The 18,705-nt window shown below is 35.7% G+C and overlaps 1 protein-coding gene across 4 annotated transcripts in view; it reads right to left on the bottom strand.

Moving 5' to 3' along the window:
* Nucleotides 1–65: 65 nt before the first annotated feature.
* The window catches only part of NUP58 (nucleoporin 58), a 37,225-nt gene continuing 18,585 nt past the window's right edge, over nucleotides 66–18,705 (bottom strand). For 3 of the 4 annotated variants that reach the window (XM_050902460.1, XM_050902469.1, XM_050902477.1), the window contains 5 exons: nucleotides 18,622–18,704; nucleotides 15,535–15,736; nucleotides 9,474–9,572; nucleotides 6,435–6,530; nucleotides 66–908 (listed from right to left, as the gene is read on the bottom strand). In XM_050902460.1, coding sequence (XP_050758417.1) covers nucleotides 739–908; nucleotides 6,435–6,530; nucleotides 9,474–9,572; nucleotides 15,535–15,736; nucleotides 18,622–18,704 — 650 coding nt within the window. In that variant the 3' untranslated portion in view covers nucleotides 66–738. The remainder of the gene's footprint in view (nucleotides 909–6,434; nucleotides 6,531–9,473; nucleotides 9,573–15,534; nucleotides 15,737–18,621; nucleotide 18,705) is intronic. The other variant, XM_050902484.1, reaches the window with a different exon arrangement.

Below are 18,705 nucleotides of genomic sequence, written 5' to 3'. Positions count from 1 at the left end.
AAAAAAAAATCCAGCTACTAACCACTATTTACCAAACTTTATGAAATAGTAAACATTGTATTTCAGCTGGTCTTAAACAACAAACCACAAGAAGCAATGCTGACATAGCCCGGGACCCGCTATTTGAAACTCCTAGGAACATCAAGATAGGGGACCACAGGGCAACACGGAGAAACAGAACACACAAAGAAAAGGAGACCTCTCTATGGGGCAAGGTTTGCACATCTGTATTTTATACACATATATATATACACATACATACACACAGATGTGTGCACTGTACTGTATATATTTACATCCATATACACAAAAACACCCTGAAGTAGATTTAAAGGCCATATCCAGGAACAGAAGATATGAACTCTAGTATTTGTACTAGAATATATTTTATCTGTACAAAAAAACAAATATGCATATATTCATATGGTATAAAGCTTATTAACAAAAAATATTCTGCTACTAACATTAGGTTAAATAGATGGTTTTACAAGATTCTTTAATAATAATGCAGTATAGAACATTTCTAAAACTAGGGCCAAAAATAAAAATACATAAACGAGTTTCTATTCACAAGAAAATAGCTGTTCAATATGGTTTCATTTTGTATTTCAGACTAGGGAAAAGTAGCAAAATCTTTATAAATCTCCTGGGATGCAATTTAATTAATGCATCAATCTAGAAAAATATACTTTTCAGATGAACAAAGTTGATTCACTTTCCCTTCCCTAAAAGGGGTGCCTATCTTTTCCCTCGCTTGTTTCCAGCTGGAGGTTTCTTCAGCTGAAGAAGTTGCCCTCCTGTCCCAAAGCCTGCAGATGCAGGATTAGACACCCCGAACGTCAGGCCAGCTGATGCTGTGATGCCAGGATTGCTGAAGTTAAACCCAGATGTAGTCGAGCTGCCAAAGCCTTATGAGGGAGGGAAAAATATTTTAAAACATAAGTTATATCAGGATTGCAAGTTTGTTCTCCTTGGAGTTATGAACACCAGCCACCTTATTACCAATATTTGTAATACTTTATATTAACATGGGTCGACAACAGTATGCCACATTGCTAACACGCTTGGACTTGCTATGACAACTTGGATATTACAGCACTAACACAGTCTACCTCAGTGATTGTAAACAATTATATCCTAAGTCACAAGTCTATTATACCATTATCCATACAACAGTAGCACCCAAAAGTCCCACTGAAATTGTACAATAGAAGAATCATAACTCCTCAAGTTCTCAGTCTAAATACATAATGCGTACGCAGGGTAGGAGGGAAGGCAGAAGTACAAGCAGACCATGGCCCACTCACTTCACTCACAGCAGGCAAATGGCAAAGCTGGAGTCGGAGCTCCCAGCCTTGTGCCCAACTGACTAGGCCACCTCTGCCTGTCTTTATAATGTACGTGGCACAGATGACACCTTAAATGAGAGGCAGAGAGGGCTCAAAATCCTTGCCAAATTCTTGGTATTTAAAAAACACCCTTCATGATGTAAACCAAAAAGCAGCACTGAAAACAAAGCTTTGGAAAAACTGAATGACTAGGTGAGCGAATTGTGCTATTTTAACTCCACCCTCTTCTATCAAGGTAAACAAATTGAACATTTGGTTCAGCTATCAAACAAGATCAGTTGAAGGAAATCTGCCTACAGTTTTCAGCAACAGTAACAGCAACTCATTTTACTTTCTTCTGTGAATTTATATCAGTTATGCACAACCAACTTGGATAATAATTGAAACTATTAGAGAATGCTAGAAATTTCTCAAATATTAGTTAATAAGAAGCAGAACTTCATAACTCCACCTTTTGTTCTCTCAAGAAACTGAATAAGGTAACCAAACATACAAAATAACAAGTATGATGAACAAGTTAAGATTTTTAACAAATAGTTTCATACAAGTTGCACATGGAAACCTGTAAACAATTAAAATATTAAGAAAAAATGGGAGTGGTGCACAAGCAAAAAAGGGTATATTCTCAACACACATTACTTAACATAGTTTTGTTCGTTCTCTAGCAGACAGTTAAAGCAATCCTTCGGTCACATCAGTATCTTCAACTCAATGCCTAAATATTTTTAAAGCACAGAAATAAAAGCCCAACTGGTTGGCTCATCAGAATCCCAAAGTGGCTCTCACAAGCCTGATGTCTTCTGTTCTCTCACTTGTTCCTGATGCTTTGCATCAAGAACTACTTCAAAACATAGCGTGAAACTCTTCCTCCTGCAATGTCTGGACCTGGGTTACACACCACATCATCTTGTCAAGAAAATCCCCCATTATCTACATTCCAGTAACTGCAGTCCTTCAACACGCAGTTGCCTGTGCAGAACTCATTGTCAATGTAATGAGCGTGCAGATCTAGAGTGCGACTAATGATATTGTTCATTTGGGTCTTGTCTAAATTTTGTGGACTAATTTGTCTCTTATCCTAGGATGTAAGGGGTGAACTAGATGCAACTATTCCTCCATTTCCCTGCTAACTCCGAATCCCAAGTAAGATTTTTAGAAGAATAAACTTATTCTTCATCAGGGAGCCTCACGAATGAAAAAAAAATCTTTAATAACCAAAACTGTTCTTGGCAAGTTACCTTTTCACTTCCAGTATGTATCTGAGATAACAGGTGAGCATTGCCTCCTATAGAAAACATCATGAATGCCATTCATAATAAAGCTGTAGGTGATCTATAGTGTCAGGAGTTTAGCAGGCAAGGGTAAAGTGTTCATGAATTACCTCCACCTAGCTGCTTCTAGATGCAGGGATTATTTTGAAGCATGCAGGGAAGGCAGCCTGAGCTTTATTTGAGTAATGTTAGAATAAGAAAGAGATGCATAAGCTGTGTGATAGAAGACTGAGAACATGCTTGTTAATTTAGATATAACTTGGAAAGTAATAGCTGTTATGTTAGAAGTGCCATTTAGGGCAGCCACAAAAGTGTAGAAAGGCAGAAGGGAAATTAATCTAAATGGCCTTCTCTCGTCATGGCAGCATAACAAGGCTACGGTATGAAGTTCTTTTCTTAAAAGTAAACCAAACCCTAAAGGAGAGTACTCAAATGAAAAATCTTCAGGAAAAAAACCTTGAACAAGGTATACATTCAGCCTTACTCCTGTTGCAAGGAAAGAGAATCAGTCACGGAATAGCTCAGTTCTAGCGGGAAGAGCCACAAAGTCTTGAACCATCACTACAACGTGATCAACGATTTCTTTCTTGAAATTAGTATTACTTATGCATAAACAATTATTTTCACAAAGTAAATGACAACCTGCCCTTCAAGGGCATAGACTTAGCATTTCCCTGAAGGACCTTAGAGTACACTTTATTCAATGGGCTTTCGCATCTCTGCTTCAGTCGGCCCTTTAGATAGGTAAGCCAAACATGAGGTACACACCTCCCCATAATAGTATTTTTTTTTTATTTTAACGCTGCAGGGATAAACAGTGGCTCAGCAGATCTCAAAGGCAATCTATTCCTGCCCTCATCCCCCACACCACAATAGGTGCTCTAGATCAAAAAGGATTTCCAGCACAGCTTTGACTGATTTACTATAGCCTCTGTATCTGAAAGCTGCTCAGTGACACATGGATTATATTCAGATCCATTTTTCAGCAGTATGAGTATGTCCAGCCATGATCCCACTTGATTATCTCTTACTCTGTGTACTGAGGCTGCTATTCTCCAATAAAAATAAGTCTCCAACACAAATTCTCAACTCAGCTCTTCAAAGCATATTTAGCATCTCAGTTTTCACAAAAATTGTGTGTGTGTGTGTACACGCCTCCTCCCCTTAACATTATATCTCTAAATTCAATGGTGATTTTTTTCCTTTTTGCCATCACTTCGGGAGTCTTAACGCTCTTTACAACATCCCACTGACATCAGCCTTTTCGGTTGCCATCAAATGAATAAGAGTAGGAATTAATTGGGACTTGATTTGGAGTCAGCTTTCCACAGTGTCTGTGTGTGTTTCAGAGGGAAGTCTGAGACACTTATTCCATCTGGCAATTGTGTGCACTAAAAGAATCGAGAAGACTGCAGTTGCTCTGCTTTTCAGCTACTGACACAGTGGACACAATGACTGCTCCTAGGACTAAGCCCAATTTATTATTAGAAGATGCTCAAGTACTTTCAGAGGACTCAGAATTTTCTCTTCAAACATACAAACTGAAATTGAGAAGAGCAGTAATACTACTGGAAACATTTTTCAAATCTTTTAAAGCAATTAAATCTAACTCATAACTTACAAACACTTGGCAGAAGCAATTTGGGGATCTGTAATTTTCATCCTAAAATAAGAACATACTGATGGAAAACATGTGGAGGAGACTTGGGGCGTTATCTAAGCAGCCTAGAAGGACAGGGTGATGAAACACTTACTAGACATTAGTTTGAGAGAATACGTAAGCGCTCACATCTAAACACAAGCAGTAACAACAGTATATCCCACAACCCATATTCACCCCATTTTCCTAGCTTTTTCAAAAGAAAAAGATTCAGAACCAAGATACAACTATCATACAGTAATATAAACCAGAATATTGTTTCAGGATCCTGTAAGTGTTGTCTAAGAAACAGGACACATTAAAATTAAAAATAAGTACATAACCTGGCTAACCTCAGGCATCATCCAAACCCATTTATACACCCTCAATAAAATTAAACTAAAGATCATATGCAATCCAGAAGCTACACGGCATAAGATTTTGGATATAAAAGGTAAAAGTTAATGTGCTTCTGGGTTAACAAATTTTTATGGAGGTTTCTATTCCATAATCCCAGTCTAGATCAGGATTGCATGGCCACTTTATTTTATAAGCACAAAATGACAGGAATTACATTTAATCTTTTATATTTCTGGTTACCACCTTCTGTAGCTGAGACTCTTGAGATAACTGAAAACAATCTTCATTTTATTGGGTCCAGCTCCCTCACTGTTAAAGAGAGACTGGGGGCGCTGCCACCATGACAAAGCCTGGTTTGAGGAATACAGCGAAATGACATCTAGATTGTCTCTGCATACCACCAATATAGCCAAGACAGACCTGCTATTTACTTTGGTTTGATACCTCATTAGTGGTGGACAACTGATCCATACAACTAGTTTTCTAACTATATTTTTTAACATACTAAAAACTAAATTATGTACTTTGTAACTTAGCAGCTTGAAATGCTGCAATACTATTCATATAAATATTAATAATAGGTAATTTAATATAGGCTCAGGAAAAATAAGCTACAAGATAAAAACATAAGCAATGTAAGTTTTCCACTTGTTTCTGATATTAAAAACTAAGCAGAAGGTTGATGCTTAGACACTGCATATTGCAAAATCAGAGATGTTCTACCAAGAATTTACTAGGGTGTTACATATTCATGACTGTTACACAGGCAGCTTAGTGAGCTATTTCCACTTCATAATACAAATCTTAAGGTACTTTACAGGCCTAATTTGACAGCATAACCCTTCACTAACCAAGGAAAAAACAAAACAAAATGAAAAGCATGGCAACTAACAAGACACTGGTCCAAGCTAATGTATTGGGCATTTACTAATAAATACCAGCCACTTCCTATGTTTGTATTAATAGCAATTAAAAAAACATTTTGCTTTTAAAGAAACATGCTACCAAGAGCCAGTCCCAGGAGACATGATACTCCTTCAATCTATCATTGAAGAAAGACTGTAAGACAGACTATAGTAAGCTACTTGCCTCAAAAACAAACTCCTATTTAAAAAGTAAATAGAGATGCAAGCTATAGAAGTGACTAAAATTTCAGACATCTGAGTTAAGGAGCAATTGCATCCATATTTTCATTTTCTCACCACCCACAAAATTAAACCAAAAAAGTGAAATGAGTACTGAGTAGTTCAATTGCCACAGAAATGTTTTCAAAGTAGTTAACACAATGAATTATGGATATATACAGAGATACAATACCTATAACTTACTATTCAAATAGAAAGAATAAGCAGATAAACAGTTTTAAGGAAACCTTCCAGGCTTCTAAAAAATAATTTTAACTTTACTTGTAAATACAGGAAGTCAAATTACTGGTATATTTGTCACAAATTTATACACAGATTTCAATAGCTCAGTAACTGTATAGCCTATGCATTCAAGTAGTAACTGCATTTCTGTGCCTCAGACTGCATCTGATCCAATCTGATGCATCTGATCTGCTTCCACTCCTAATTAGATAGACACTATGAAACAGAAAACATTAATGCTCACTCAATACTGTCTACCTAGACCTTTAACAGAACCTAAAAAAATTCTCTGAAAATGTGTATTTAGCAAGTAAACTGTTACTTTAATGGTTATATACACATGCAACTTTAAGCGCATTTGTTTCAGTAGCTCTCTTAGACTGAGTGCAGCAGTTTGATTATAACACTTTTGCTTTAAGATAAACTTGAATTCAAGAGAAAAACCAACCTGCGCTTAGACTTCCTGATGGTTTACTTGTAGTTCCAAACCCAAATGATGATGCTCCTGTGGCACTACTTCCAAAGGCAGAGCTACTTCCAAATCCTAGTAGAATAATAGTAAAGACATACAACAAAAAAATTACAGACGCAGCAATTAAAGACACATAGGTTTTGGGCAAGTATTCTAAAACCAAACATAATTCTAAGCATTATTTGGTAAACAAATATTCCTAAGATTATTCCCTCAAGAGTATTTTGTTCTCAACACAGCATTGCGTTAAGAAAACAGTGCAAACAGGAAAGCATTGGAGAAAAATCCTTCCTTCAAAACACAAAACTGAGTAGAAGAAAAGCTATAAAAACAGGTGAAGTAAACTATCAGAGTTTATGAGATTGCTGTTGAAGTGGTGTTTAATTGGAAAGAAAACTGCAACCAAATGGGCCAAAACTAAGAAAATTCAGACACAAGTTATATGACTTCTATTACAGAAAGCCGCAATCTTCATTCACAACTCTAAAAGAAAAATTCTCTACAGAGTAAACATTTTCTTGAGTTTACATTTGGCTTATTTTAGAGCTGTCGTCCCCCCAGGTTATTGGGGATCAGCTTTATCTAGGAAACCACAACATAGATTAAATACAGAATTGAATCAGAATTTCACAATATTTAATGGGAAAAATCATCATATAAAGGGCAGCCATAAACATACAGCTGTAATAAAACTCATTCTGTTAATTTTGTAATGGACATCTATAATTTCATAATATAAATACTTCAAGATTTCAAATTGTGTTATTAATATGAGATCACTTCAAGGATCTCATATCCTTGAGAAAGTAAGGAAAAGGAAGTTGATATTTGCAGTTTGAGATAAGAGGCCAGACAAAAGGAACAGTAAGAGAAATATATTTTCTGATTTTGGCTGTCTCAAGAGGTTTTAAAAAAGAGAAAAGTATTTGTATTTGAGGAATTTATGCCCCCATCTTAAGTTTCAAGTGTCAGGGAAAATACTTGTATTTTACTGCAAATCGAGCCTTTACCATTCCTTTACAGAAATAATTTTTAGATTTTTAAAACTAGTAAGGATTGAACACACTATCTGAAGCAGTGTTCTCTAGTCTTCCGCAATTTTTAAATCAGATAAGTTTTAAAGATATATAATGGCAAGTATCATTTGAATGTAAGATAGTTTATTTAAATGATACACTCTTTTGTCCTATCTAGTTTGAAAGGAATTACCCATGGTCAGGCAAGGTGTCTGCAAATATTTAATGAAGCATAGGATCTATATGCTACATATCTTATATACTTAAATGCAAAAGCCTCTATGTTTATCACTGACAAAATTTAAAGAATATTTATCATGGAAAGAGAGCAAATGTCCCCAGTTAAAATGATGTTTCAAGAGTATACATTAAAAATTGTCCTGTTAAAAAAACCCCCTAAGATAAAAAAAGAAAATCTTAAGTATTCATTCTGCTAATTTGTTTCCAAGAACACCCCTGCAGGATATTTTGCATGTATTCCTTTATTCTTCTACACTTGCTTCTATCAGATAGTCTTCTTGATTTGTCAAAAGATGAAAATTTTGCAAATTAATACAGAATACATAAAATGCAAGCAGATGCCTTCCTAAGCAGAGAACTAGCAAAAAAAGAATACAAGTTAGGCCTCTAAGACAAAACTAGAAGCAGCTGTCCACCAATTTAAAAGAAAGCGTTAATTTACATTGGCAAGATTGGTGAACATATATAAACAATCTTTAGTCTACAGGCTCTTTCATTGAAAAGGAAGAATTTTATGGGGGTTTTTTAAGGCATTTAAAACATTGTGGGAACAACCTGGTAATTCAGAAGTACTCTCCTTTTAGCCCACTATTCTCAGTTATTTTTCCTGTTTAGGTGTACAGACTTTATTTTATCTGAAAAAGCTTCAAATCTCCTGAGAAAGGACATAGGTAGATTTAAAGATAATTTCAAGATGATCATTTAAGGTAAAACTGATGTAATGTTCAAATTACATCAACTTTCCAATACTGAGTGATGTTTAATTATTTTAAATACATTACAACACTGATTCACATGTTCGGCTCATAAAGAGGCAAAATGTAGGGATGCGGACTGAGGCTGCAGAGAGGAGAGGTTGTAACAAGAAAAGCCACAACACATTATGTTTGTGCTCAGCAGATGTAACAATTTTCTTTGCAGATCTCATACAAAAGCTTCAGAGGACACTAGTGTCTTTTGACTTGCACTGTAGGAACCCCTGACCTACATAGATAGGAAATTTACATGCAGTTTAGATTCTACTAATCACTTAGATTCTACTTGTAGTTCTACTACTGAGAATTCATTACATTTAAATGAAAAGGTCTACATAAATTTTATAATTTTTTTATTACCACCTACTCTTTCACAATCATTTGTCCTCTTGGAATATATTCCCCTCCAGCACTACTAACATTTTGATAAGTATTTTTCCCTCACTTTCAAACGTTGCTTTTTCAGCTTGAGGAGGGATTTTTTTTTCCACCTCAGCACTGATGGACAGTGTGACAGCTAAAGCAAATATGTTTCAGCAAAACAGGATCCCAGAACTGTAGTAATTTTTTAGCATTTATTCTTATCTTAATCCAAGCAGGAATGGGTTCCTATAGTTAACAGTTGTACATACAGGTGAAAAACTTCTATGGATTAACTACGGCATGATCTAATGTCTCAGGTGCCTAACTTTCATATACATAAAATTAGGTCAAGTTGTAGTTACAAAAGGATGTACTTGATGTACTTCCCTAGCTTTAAGAACAGAAATCCTATGTGATTACTTCATTCTGTTCTTCCTGGGTTTTCACAATGGCTTATTAGCCTTAGTATTAGCCTTAGCAACTCCTTCTGCAAGGCATGAAGAAGTTTGGAAAGTACAGACTGCCAAATTGTAAGGTCTTTCCCTGAACCAGATCATCCTCTTAGTGGAGTTAAAGGTTTGCAAGAGATTCAGATGTGCGGTATAATAATTCAATGAAAGATTAGAAAAGTTAAAGTGTACCTCCAAGGCTTGAAGAACCTAAGCCACTTGATTGCAAGCCAGTGCCAATACCTGAGCCGAATGGCGTTCCAAAACTAACTCCCAGAGATGGCTGTGGCCCTGGTATAAAGAAAATGAAAACAAACTTGCCTTACTCTTTCATAGTAAAGAGGTCCTTTATTTATTTATTCAAGTAATTGATAATGTGAACATCATTGCTTTCAACAAATCCCATTAAGATCCCAAACTCTACCTCATCAAAATTCCTCACTTAACTGTCTGCCTCTACGTCCACCTGGTAAAAATCTAAGAAAACACTGACTGTACCAAGGTGAAACTAGTCAAAGCTAATAACATGATAACAACTTTAAAAGTTAACCAGTCTCACCTTAAACTTTAAAACATTAATCAAAACCTTGAGTGAACTCATAGGTAACAACATTTTGCCACCTGTATTAATAGAATCAGAATAAGGAAAAACCTTCAAATTAAAAACGTAAGAACTGACACTAATGTAGCTAAAGCTATATTACCAAAAGTTAATTTATTTAATAAATAGGAATCTTCAAAACTACTCAAGTATTCCATCCAAATTTAAACAGAACACTAAGATAAAAAACAAGACAATGACTTTATTTTATTAAATTTATTGTTCATTTTTAAGCAAGTCAATTACACAGTAACATGACAATTCAATTCTTTTCCACACAAGTGATAACTGAGATCTGTTAAGCTCTGCTACATAACACCATTCAATAAGGTAAACTAGTCAAACCACCTGTTTAAATAAACATTTACAAAAGGCACAGTTCTGTGTACCTTAATGAATTAGATACATTCAAAATTTCAGTCAGAGTTTGTCCCATAATTAAAAAAGTTGACAGTACTTTCACTGCATATTCACACTAAGATGCAGGACTGTCAAAAAACATTTTCAGTCTGCCAACATGAAATTTACAGCCTCAGTTCCTTTTTTTTTTTCCTTAACCTTGGGGAATAAAGAATCAACTTGCTAGCCCATTACTAACGCATTTTAAAATAATTAATGCTGATAAATAATTAATATATTTTGACAGTTTTCACAGTACAATCTTATACTCCTGTCTTTTTCAAACAGTTTTCAGTGCACTAGTTAAGAAGTTTAACCATTGAAGCTAAAATACAGTGCCAAACTCTTAATCCACAGACATTCACACCTTTCCTCAAGATAGCCTTCTCCATCTTTGAACATACTTTATGTACTAATCTGTGAAAGTGATGATTTACTCAAACATTACTATACAGCTCAGATGATTTCAGTCTTTTTCCTAAACCATTATCACATTTGGGCTTATTTTAATTCAAAATTTCTTCCTTCATACTACAAAGTTTCCTGTTACTAATATTTATCTGGAGTTTTAAAATGTAAATATTTCAAGCTTTTAAAATCATTTCAGTATTTGAAGATTTAAATGGAAAATAATTTTGAATCAAGTGAAAGGCACTGTATGTTGCAAAGTAACATTTTTGCTAGGAACACAAAATTCTTACGTGATCCAAGCTGAATGACATCTGTATACTCAAAGTAGTGTTAAACTAAATTTTAAGGGCAACTAAAGTTGTTAGCTTTCAGTCTCTGCTTAGCAGGGAATAGGTGGGAAACCCAAGCTATTTTTTCAACTAAAAAAGTATATCAGATGTTGCAATTACAAATTTTCACATAAATTTCAAAGTAAACTTGTTTACATCCAGTTTAAATACTGATAATCTACCTAGCAGCTCTTTAAAAATAAGAATAAAATTGTTGTCAATAAAAAGAAACAAAAAACCCTACACAAGTCAGTCATCTAATAAACTAAAAGAACCACCCCAAAACATATCCAGTTCCTTCTCAAGCGCACAGGTTTCTGTCTCAGTAGGAGGCACGGTTAGTAGAAGACCTTAAAACAGAACACTACAGTCCTCCAGGCCAAGCTGTTTACCAAATGCAACGTGCTTTTTAGAGCCAGTAAAAAACATTATTCTAAAACACCTCAGATTATATAAAACAGGATCTTATGCCTTAGGGTAACAAGCTTTTCATTGAGCAACAGCATATGATATTTGTTGATTTTGTACCATAATGTTCTGAAGGCATCATCAATACTTACAGTTCTTATAAGTAAACATAATTTTCAATAGCAAAAAAATAGTAATAAAGATTCTTCAATGCCAAAAGTACTAGCAAAAAATTGGCACTTCTGGCTATTATAGGTACGAGACAAATTCTTTATAACAAGTATTTTAACATTTTAAAACTTGATATATTTGCCCTGAAGAGCATTTCAGTTTAATGAATACAACCCACTACAAAGAGTCCAGACAGGTCACCCAGATTTCCTAAAGTGACATTCTGCAATTTTTTGAATCACAGCTGGTCCTAACAGTGAACAAATTTAGTGTCACAACTTAGATCTGATTCCGACAAAGTAATACACTGACTAATTTTAACCAAGGTTAATATCAAATTACACAATAAAAATTTTTAAGTGCTATAAAGATTTCAGTATCCTTTCCCATTAGCACTTCAATCTCATTCTGAGTCAAGTCAAAACATAACAAAGTGTGCTAATAGCTTGATAATGCTTTGACTAACTCTGCACTTCACCAGTTAAGGAGAGAGTAACTAAGTTGTTGGGGGGGGGGGTACTTTATTTTTAGAGGAGGAAAGGTGAGCCTGAAGAAAAGCATTTCTTTAAGACAACTGAGTCTTACCAGAAAAAGATCAGTTGCAGCCTCATGCATTTACACCTCTTAGTTCACTAGGCTTTAATTTCCTTTAAAATCTTTTACTTTAGACCCATCAGTAATAACAGGTAGACTAGCCACCATCACTTTAACTTCCATGCTGTTCAGGATTGCTCAGGGAAGGTGCAGGTGAGGCAGTGGTTAAAACTAGCTGCTACTGCACAAAAGCATGACCGGCCTCACTGCTACCAATAAAGCTGTGCTCAGAGCAAAAGTGCTGAACTAGGGAGAAAGGCTGTGGGCAGACAAGACATAAGCATGATTTTAATAACTCTAGCTTTAAAAAACTGCACAAAAATTGTGCTTCAGTGTACACACCACAGTCCTGGTGTCCTGATTATCCATCCCAGGAGACCAGTGGAGTGCATCTTTGCTCCCTTTCTTCCATATGGCCAGGATCCACTGGCTTTATTTCAATAGAAGCCAGACATGTTCTTGGCATACAGAGAGAACATAAATAGGGTGCGTATCTACACCCAGGAACTGGGGAAACATTCCCTGTTCCCACAGCTTAGATGTAACTACTAAGCTTTTGAACTTCTGAACACAAATTTAAAATAAATTATTATTTATCTTTTTCAGAGAAAGAACAGTAACTAACTCTAAATTAATCTTACGAAATAGACTTAACCATGTAAACTTCAAATATTTTTTTAAAAGAGACTAACCATCCTGATCCCTCAATACTAGAGTACCGTATATTAGATTTTAGTCAAAAACTTTAAAGCCCAGATTAATTTTGTTTTATTCTTCTCTTCAAGAGCAGCTACAGCAGGTCAGGTATTACATAGACAACCCCTCCCCCCCTTTACATATACCTTATTTCATAGTCTTTTCTCTCATAAGCTTCTACCATCCCTCATCTATCCCACTCTTCAGGATCTAGATCTTGCAAAGAAATATGCGTGATTTTAACTTCTAGCAGATAGTTTATCAAATTCATAGTAACATAACACAAAGTTAAAACATGCAAACATTTGCAGTTTTACTGCAGCAAACGGCCACCTGAAAACTCAAACAAGGAAAAGGAAATGAAGAGGAGGCAGTCTTTAAATATTTAAAGATGCCTGCAAAACTGAAAGAATAGATTCTTCTTTTCCACAGAGAGTAAGACAAAAAGTGGCAGCCTTAATCTGAAGCTAAGAAGTTTCAGGTAAGTTTTTGGGAAAAAAGTCAAGCACTGAAATCAGTAATTTAGGAAAGCTGTGAAACTTTCCTTTCTAGCAAGCTTTTAAGACTTTCTGAAATAGTTCAGGCCTGACTAATCCTGCTTTTGAGCTAGAGGAACAGAAAAGATGACTTCAAGTTCCATCTAAACCTATTTTCTAAGTTTTCAGTACTCTTGAAGTGCCACTCAAAACATCAATCTACCTCTATTTCTCCAGGTCCTCAAGTAAGTTGCATGGAGGGTAAAAGTATTCCAATGGAATACATAGTAAACAAATTGTTGTCTACTTTTGTTGGCATGTTTGATGTAATTTAATGGCTTTGTTCTATCTGCATCACTCTTGTAGTTGGCACATTTTTGGCTTTTGAAATACTCTGCCAAAACAACCAACCCCAAAACCAACCTACACACACTCCCATTTGCTCATTTCACTACAAAATGTTACAAAATACCTCAAGGTATAAAGTTACCTTACCTCAGGTGTGTTGGTACAGGTCAATTCTGCCTTTTTTTTTTTTTGCCTCTCTTCACTCCTACTCCTAAGACAATATTCACGAAGTCATGCCATAAGCGGCATCAATTTACTGAAGCTATTAGCAGTTCTCTTGAACCTGGACTAGGAAGGGGAAGTTCAAATCCCTCACTCCAATTCATGAAAACGCAGGTATAACTTTAAATGTGACATCCCAGGTATGACTTTCATACACAACTAATCCTGTAATAACCATGGAGAGTATTTTAAAAAAAACACGAGACAAGGAGAAAGATGAAGGGGGAGGGGAGAGGGAACTACTTTGGCAACGTTAGGCTGCACAAGCCAAACTTCTATCTGTATTAAAAACCCAGAAGCGTGACATTACATTATCATCTCACATGTTCTGTTTAAAACCAGACTCTTTTGCAGATGTCACTTCAATAAAATTTCCATGGATTTACATAGCAGCAACAGGAAGACTGTGGTCTATGATGGAAATTTAGAAGAGAAATATTTCATAAAGACTTCATTTTTTGTTGTGTTCAAAATATTTTGGCTTATTTGTCTTTTAAACCCATCTCCTTGCTGTTTATATAAGGGCCAGGGCTGGAAGCACATTGTATTTTCCTTTTATGGAGGAGGCAAGGTCTAATAATTTGTCAGACTTAGGGTGGTTGCTGCGTATGTCTCTAATTAAAACCATTCAAAATATGACTGCTGTTATAAAACAAGAGAAGGAACAGGTGCCAACATGACTCTCAGTACACCTATGATAAACAACATTTTAGAAAATAAATGGTAGAATGAAGTTATCTATGCTTTTCATAATTTGCTGACGTAGACACATATCCATGTTCAAGTAAAATTACATTGAATTTATCTTATTTCTGTTAAATGATTAAATATTAATTCAATTCTCTACATTCAGGAATCCCTCTGAGAAGTGTTGATTAGTATAACAATGTCAACTAAGGTGCCTTAAGTTATTTCCTTTGCCATATGTATCCATTCTTCATTAGTAGTATGTCATGCATTTCCTCTGTTTTGGTATTCCTCTTACACACATGCACACAGAGAACCACTGATCCACTCTACTTTCTCTAATATTTATTCGCAACAGCAGAATGGCCAGCAAAAACTGCTCCAACATCACCCTGACAAAGGAGCTGGCTATAAAATAAGCCAGGCATCTATCTTCCTATTCTACAGATGTTTGCTCCACTATCCTTCCTGTTCTACAGCATTTTTCATTTTACAGTTCCAAAGTGCTATATAAAAATGCATTATTAATTTTACATAAGAAAAGGCAATATGCATTTAGATATTCTCTCCTCATTGATTTGAAATAATTTACTACGACCGTACAATTCTGGAAAGAGGCTATACTATGTGTATTCAGAGATGTTACTTAAGAGTGAAGACTCACATTCCAAGGGGTAAGTTAGAACAATACAGTAAAGATCACTAATACAAGTAAATTCACAAGATTAAGTATCTGTTGTATAATTATTGCTAAGTCTACCCTGCATTTTTCTATTGGCTATGTATCAGTAACTTTGCTCATCACGACGTTTAGATTTTTAGTCTAACACAAAGGAAGACTTCATAGAAAATTTTACACAAATTTACTACTGTCGTAACACTAATAATCTATAACTTGAATGCACTCAGACCTGTAGCAGGCTGTTGCTGCTGAGTAAGTGTTGCAGCCATCGCAACGGCTGCTGCATTTGGTATGTTGCTGAAAGGGGTCGGTCCAGTGGTAACACGTGGCGCGCTCTGCCACTTCTTAGCTTCTGTTCGTCTTGCCTCAAACACATCCATGGCATCTCCCAGAAAGGTTTTCCTGTAGCCAAGGTATTGGTCTTTGAGCATCTGAAGGGAGTGGGGGGAAGCCATTTTAGTTCAGTGTATCTGACATAAAACCTTAACTTAATAAGGAAAGAGACACTGAGTTATAAATAACATTTAAAAAAAAAAAGCACCCCCCCCAAACTGAAAGGATCTAGTCAGGCTATGAGCTGGTGAAAACTGTTTTGCATCAGCTACAGCTGTAACAGGTTCCTTACTTAAATTCTGCAAAGCAGTCAAGCGTAACAGACTAACACACTAAATGGTATCAAAATCTTTCAACGTTGGTGTAAATCAGCACAATTCAATTTATATCACTGTACTAGCTGACCTAAGAGGCAAAATACAGCTGCATTACTAGCTTATAACATAAAATAACACACTCTTCTTCAGTGCTACCCTTTCCACATGGAGTGTGCTTTTGCCCCCTTATCACCTTCACCTGTACTTCTTTCCTTTGTTTCACTCTTGCATTTCTTTCTTGGCACAAAGCTAAAGAAGCTACCAGAATTTTAGAATGCACTCGTTTCTGATGCATTTCAACAATGTGATGCAGTGCAAATGCAATAGATCATTCTGATTTAGACTAACAAGTAGCCCAAATCTGTTGTGTTGTGTCCCCCCTCCCCTTGCCTATGTCCCCTCCCCCCTCAGGGGCACCTTCTGTGGCAACACCTGTCTTGGCCTGTTCATCACAAGCCATTTCTGTCTGTCACAGATGAGGGAACTATGGATATCTTAGGTAAGAAAGAATAAATGGCTTCAATTAAAGAACTGATAGAATGATTTCCATCTTCTAACAGAGAATCTTTAAATGTAATAGATTTATTAAAACCAAAGAACAGTAGATTCAATTGAATTTTATGGAAGGCATACTATGTCCTGTGTTCCTGGCTAAGGATATGCTTGTTTCCGAGAAGAGGAGCTTACAGTCCAAAAACTCTGACTCAGGATTTGAACAGCTGTAATCCTATGTCTATCAGCAACAGCAGGAAACACACAGAATGACCTCATTATCACATGAAGAGTGCTGTCTTTGGAGACAAAAGACATTTGTAGAACTCTAATGAGATTTAATACAATACCATACTGACTGCCATAGGAGCTGACAAATGCCATTAGACATTGTAGAGCAGTTCTTAAGGCTAATCTATGCAGAATGATTTAATGACATTCTCTACCTGAATTGCGCCCAAGCACATTTTACTCTTCACTGACCTTGGATACAGAATGTATCTATATGTTCATATATGATATAAATATATTCAACAACTAGCCCTGTGCAAAGATGTTTCAGGCCATATTTTTCTACAACTTCGGACCTTTGAATCAAAGTGTATGTGCAAACCAGAAAGCCTACTTCAGACAAAGGAATGAACTGTGGTCACAGCTCTGCCTTCATAAACCATATCACAACCATCAAATAAGGCAGAGACAGCAGTTTCAAAACTGCTCTCCTCTCCTAGCATCTCCTAGCTGATAAACTAAAACAGATGGTCAGAATGACAGATCCACTTAAGCAGTACATTCCTATTTCTCATTTTTGAAGCTTTAGTTATAATTGCTTCTTCCAAAATATCAGCCTTCGTGTCCACCTGCTAGATTATATCTCAAAAAAATTCCCCAAAAGAAAGAAAAATCCTCAGATCAACCCCTTAGTTTCAGGCAATAGAATACTTTTTAAGCTGAAGTCAAGTCTTTCCTCTTCAGTCACGCTGACAAGGTACTGAAGATACTACTGCTTATCCTTGCATACTAATTCAGCTCTTCATATTGAAGAACAACAAAAATGTATCATCCCAAAGACCACTGCATGAGTTCAGGCTACACTCAGATCTCAGAATTGAAGAGCCCAGAACACATTTGGGATCCTTTTTGTGTAATTCTGCCGAAATTATGAAGGAACTGATATATTCTATATCTGGTACCAAAACTGAGTTAACTAAGAGCAGCACAAATATCTGATGGCAGGTAGCTGTAAGTCAGTGAATATCCATGCTGACAGAAGCAATGCAATGCAAGGAATCTAGTTCATATAAGATCCTCAGTATTCCTGAACTTTATTCAGGAAAAGTTTCAGATGTTTAGAGAACTAGCAATACTGTGCAGAAGAAGCTTTGAGAAGGAAACAGGCAGAAGATTTACCAGAGCTATTCCCATTACAGAAGTCACTTAGCAGAAACAATCTCAGACACTTGTACTCTTCAAGTGGGTTTGTTTTGTAATCAAGAAGGGTTCTGATGATCTCAAGAAAAATATGGATTGTAGAACATTGACATTTTCTCAATATGTCCAGAACTGTAAATGGGAAACTCTAGCCAGAGTCCATGATGAAAAAAAACAAGCCTAACTAGGACCTTTGATACATTAGTATTTTTTCACAATAGTCTTTTTTTTCCTATACATATGACTTTCCATGAAAACAGGTCAAAAAAAATTAAGCAAGCCAGAAAATCCTTTGATATGTTGAAAAATCTTACACATGAATACCTACTTTTTTCAGTTACCTAGTTGAGTAAGAGCAGATTTAGATCATCTTTGCTTGAGATCAAGAGGTCATTGGGCAAAAAGCAAAACATACAAGCATGAGCTCAAAGACAGACATTTCAAAAACTGATCAACAATTAAAAAGGAAAGGGAGTTAAATGAAAAACATTTTGTAACCTAGATGATTGTGGTCAGTTGCTATCATCACTATAAGCAAATAATCAAAATTAGACTTCAGCTGAACAAAAGTTACTTTTTTAAAATCAAAGCACTTCTCCGGGACAGTTTGAAAATTTTTAAAAGCAGTTAATTTAACAGAAGAAAAAAAAAAAAAGGAATACCTGAAGATATAATATATTTTCAAAAAGTGGCTCTTTGTAGTTCTTTCACTAAATACACAGGAACACATCAAAACAACATACCTTTACATTTTCATGTATTGATTGAAGTTGTGCAGCTAAAGCTACAAATGTTTGATAGATTTTCTGCATAGCCATAGACAAATC

The sequence above is a fragment of the Gymnogyps californianus genome, chromosome 1, assembly GCF_018139145.2.
Source record: "Gymnogyps californianus isolate 813 chromosome 1, ASM1813914v2, whole genome shotgun sequence".
Classification (NCBI taxonomy): Eukaryota; Metazoa; Chordata; class Aves; order Accipitriformes; family Cathartidae; genus Gymnogyps; species Gymnogyps californianus.
The sequence above is the reverse complement of the archived record's forward strand: the minus strand, read 5'-3'. Positions and strand labels throughout refer to the sequence as shown.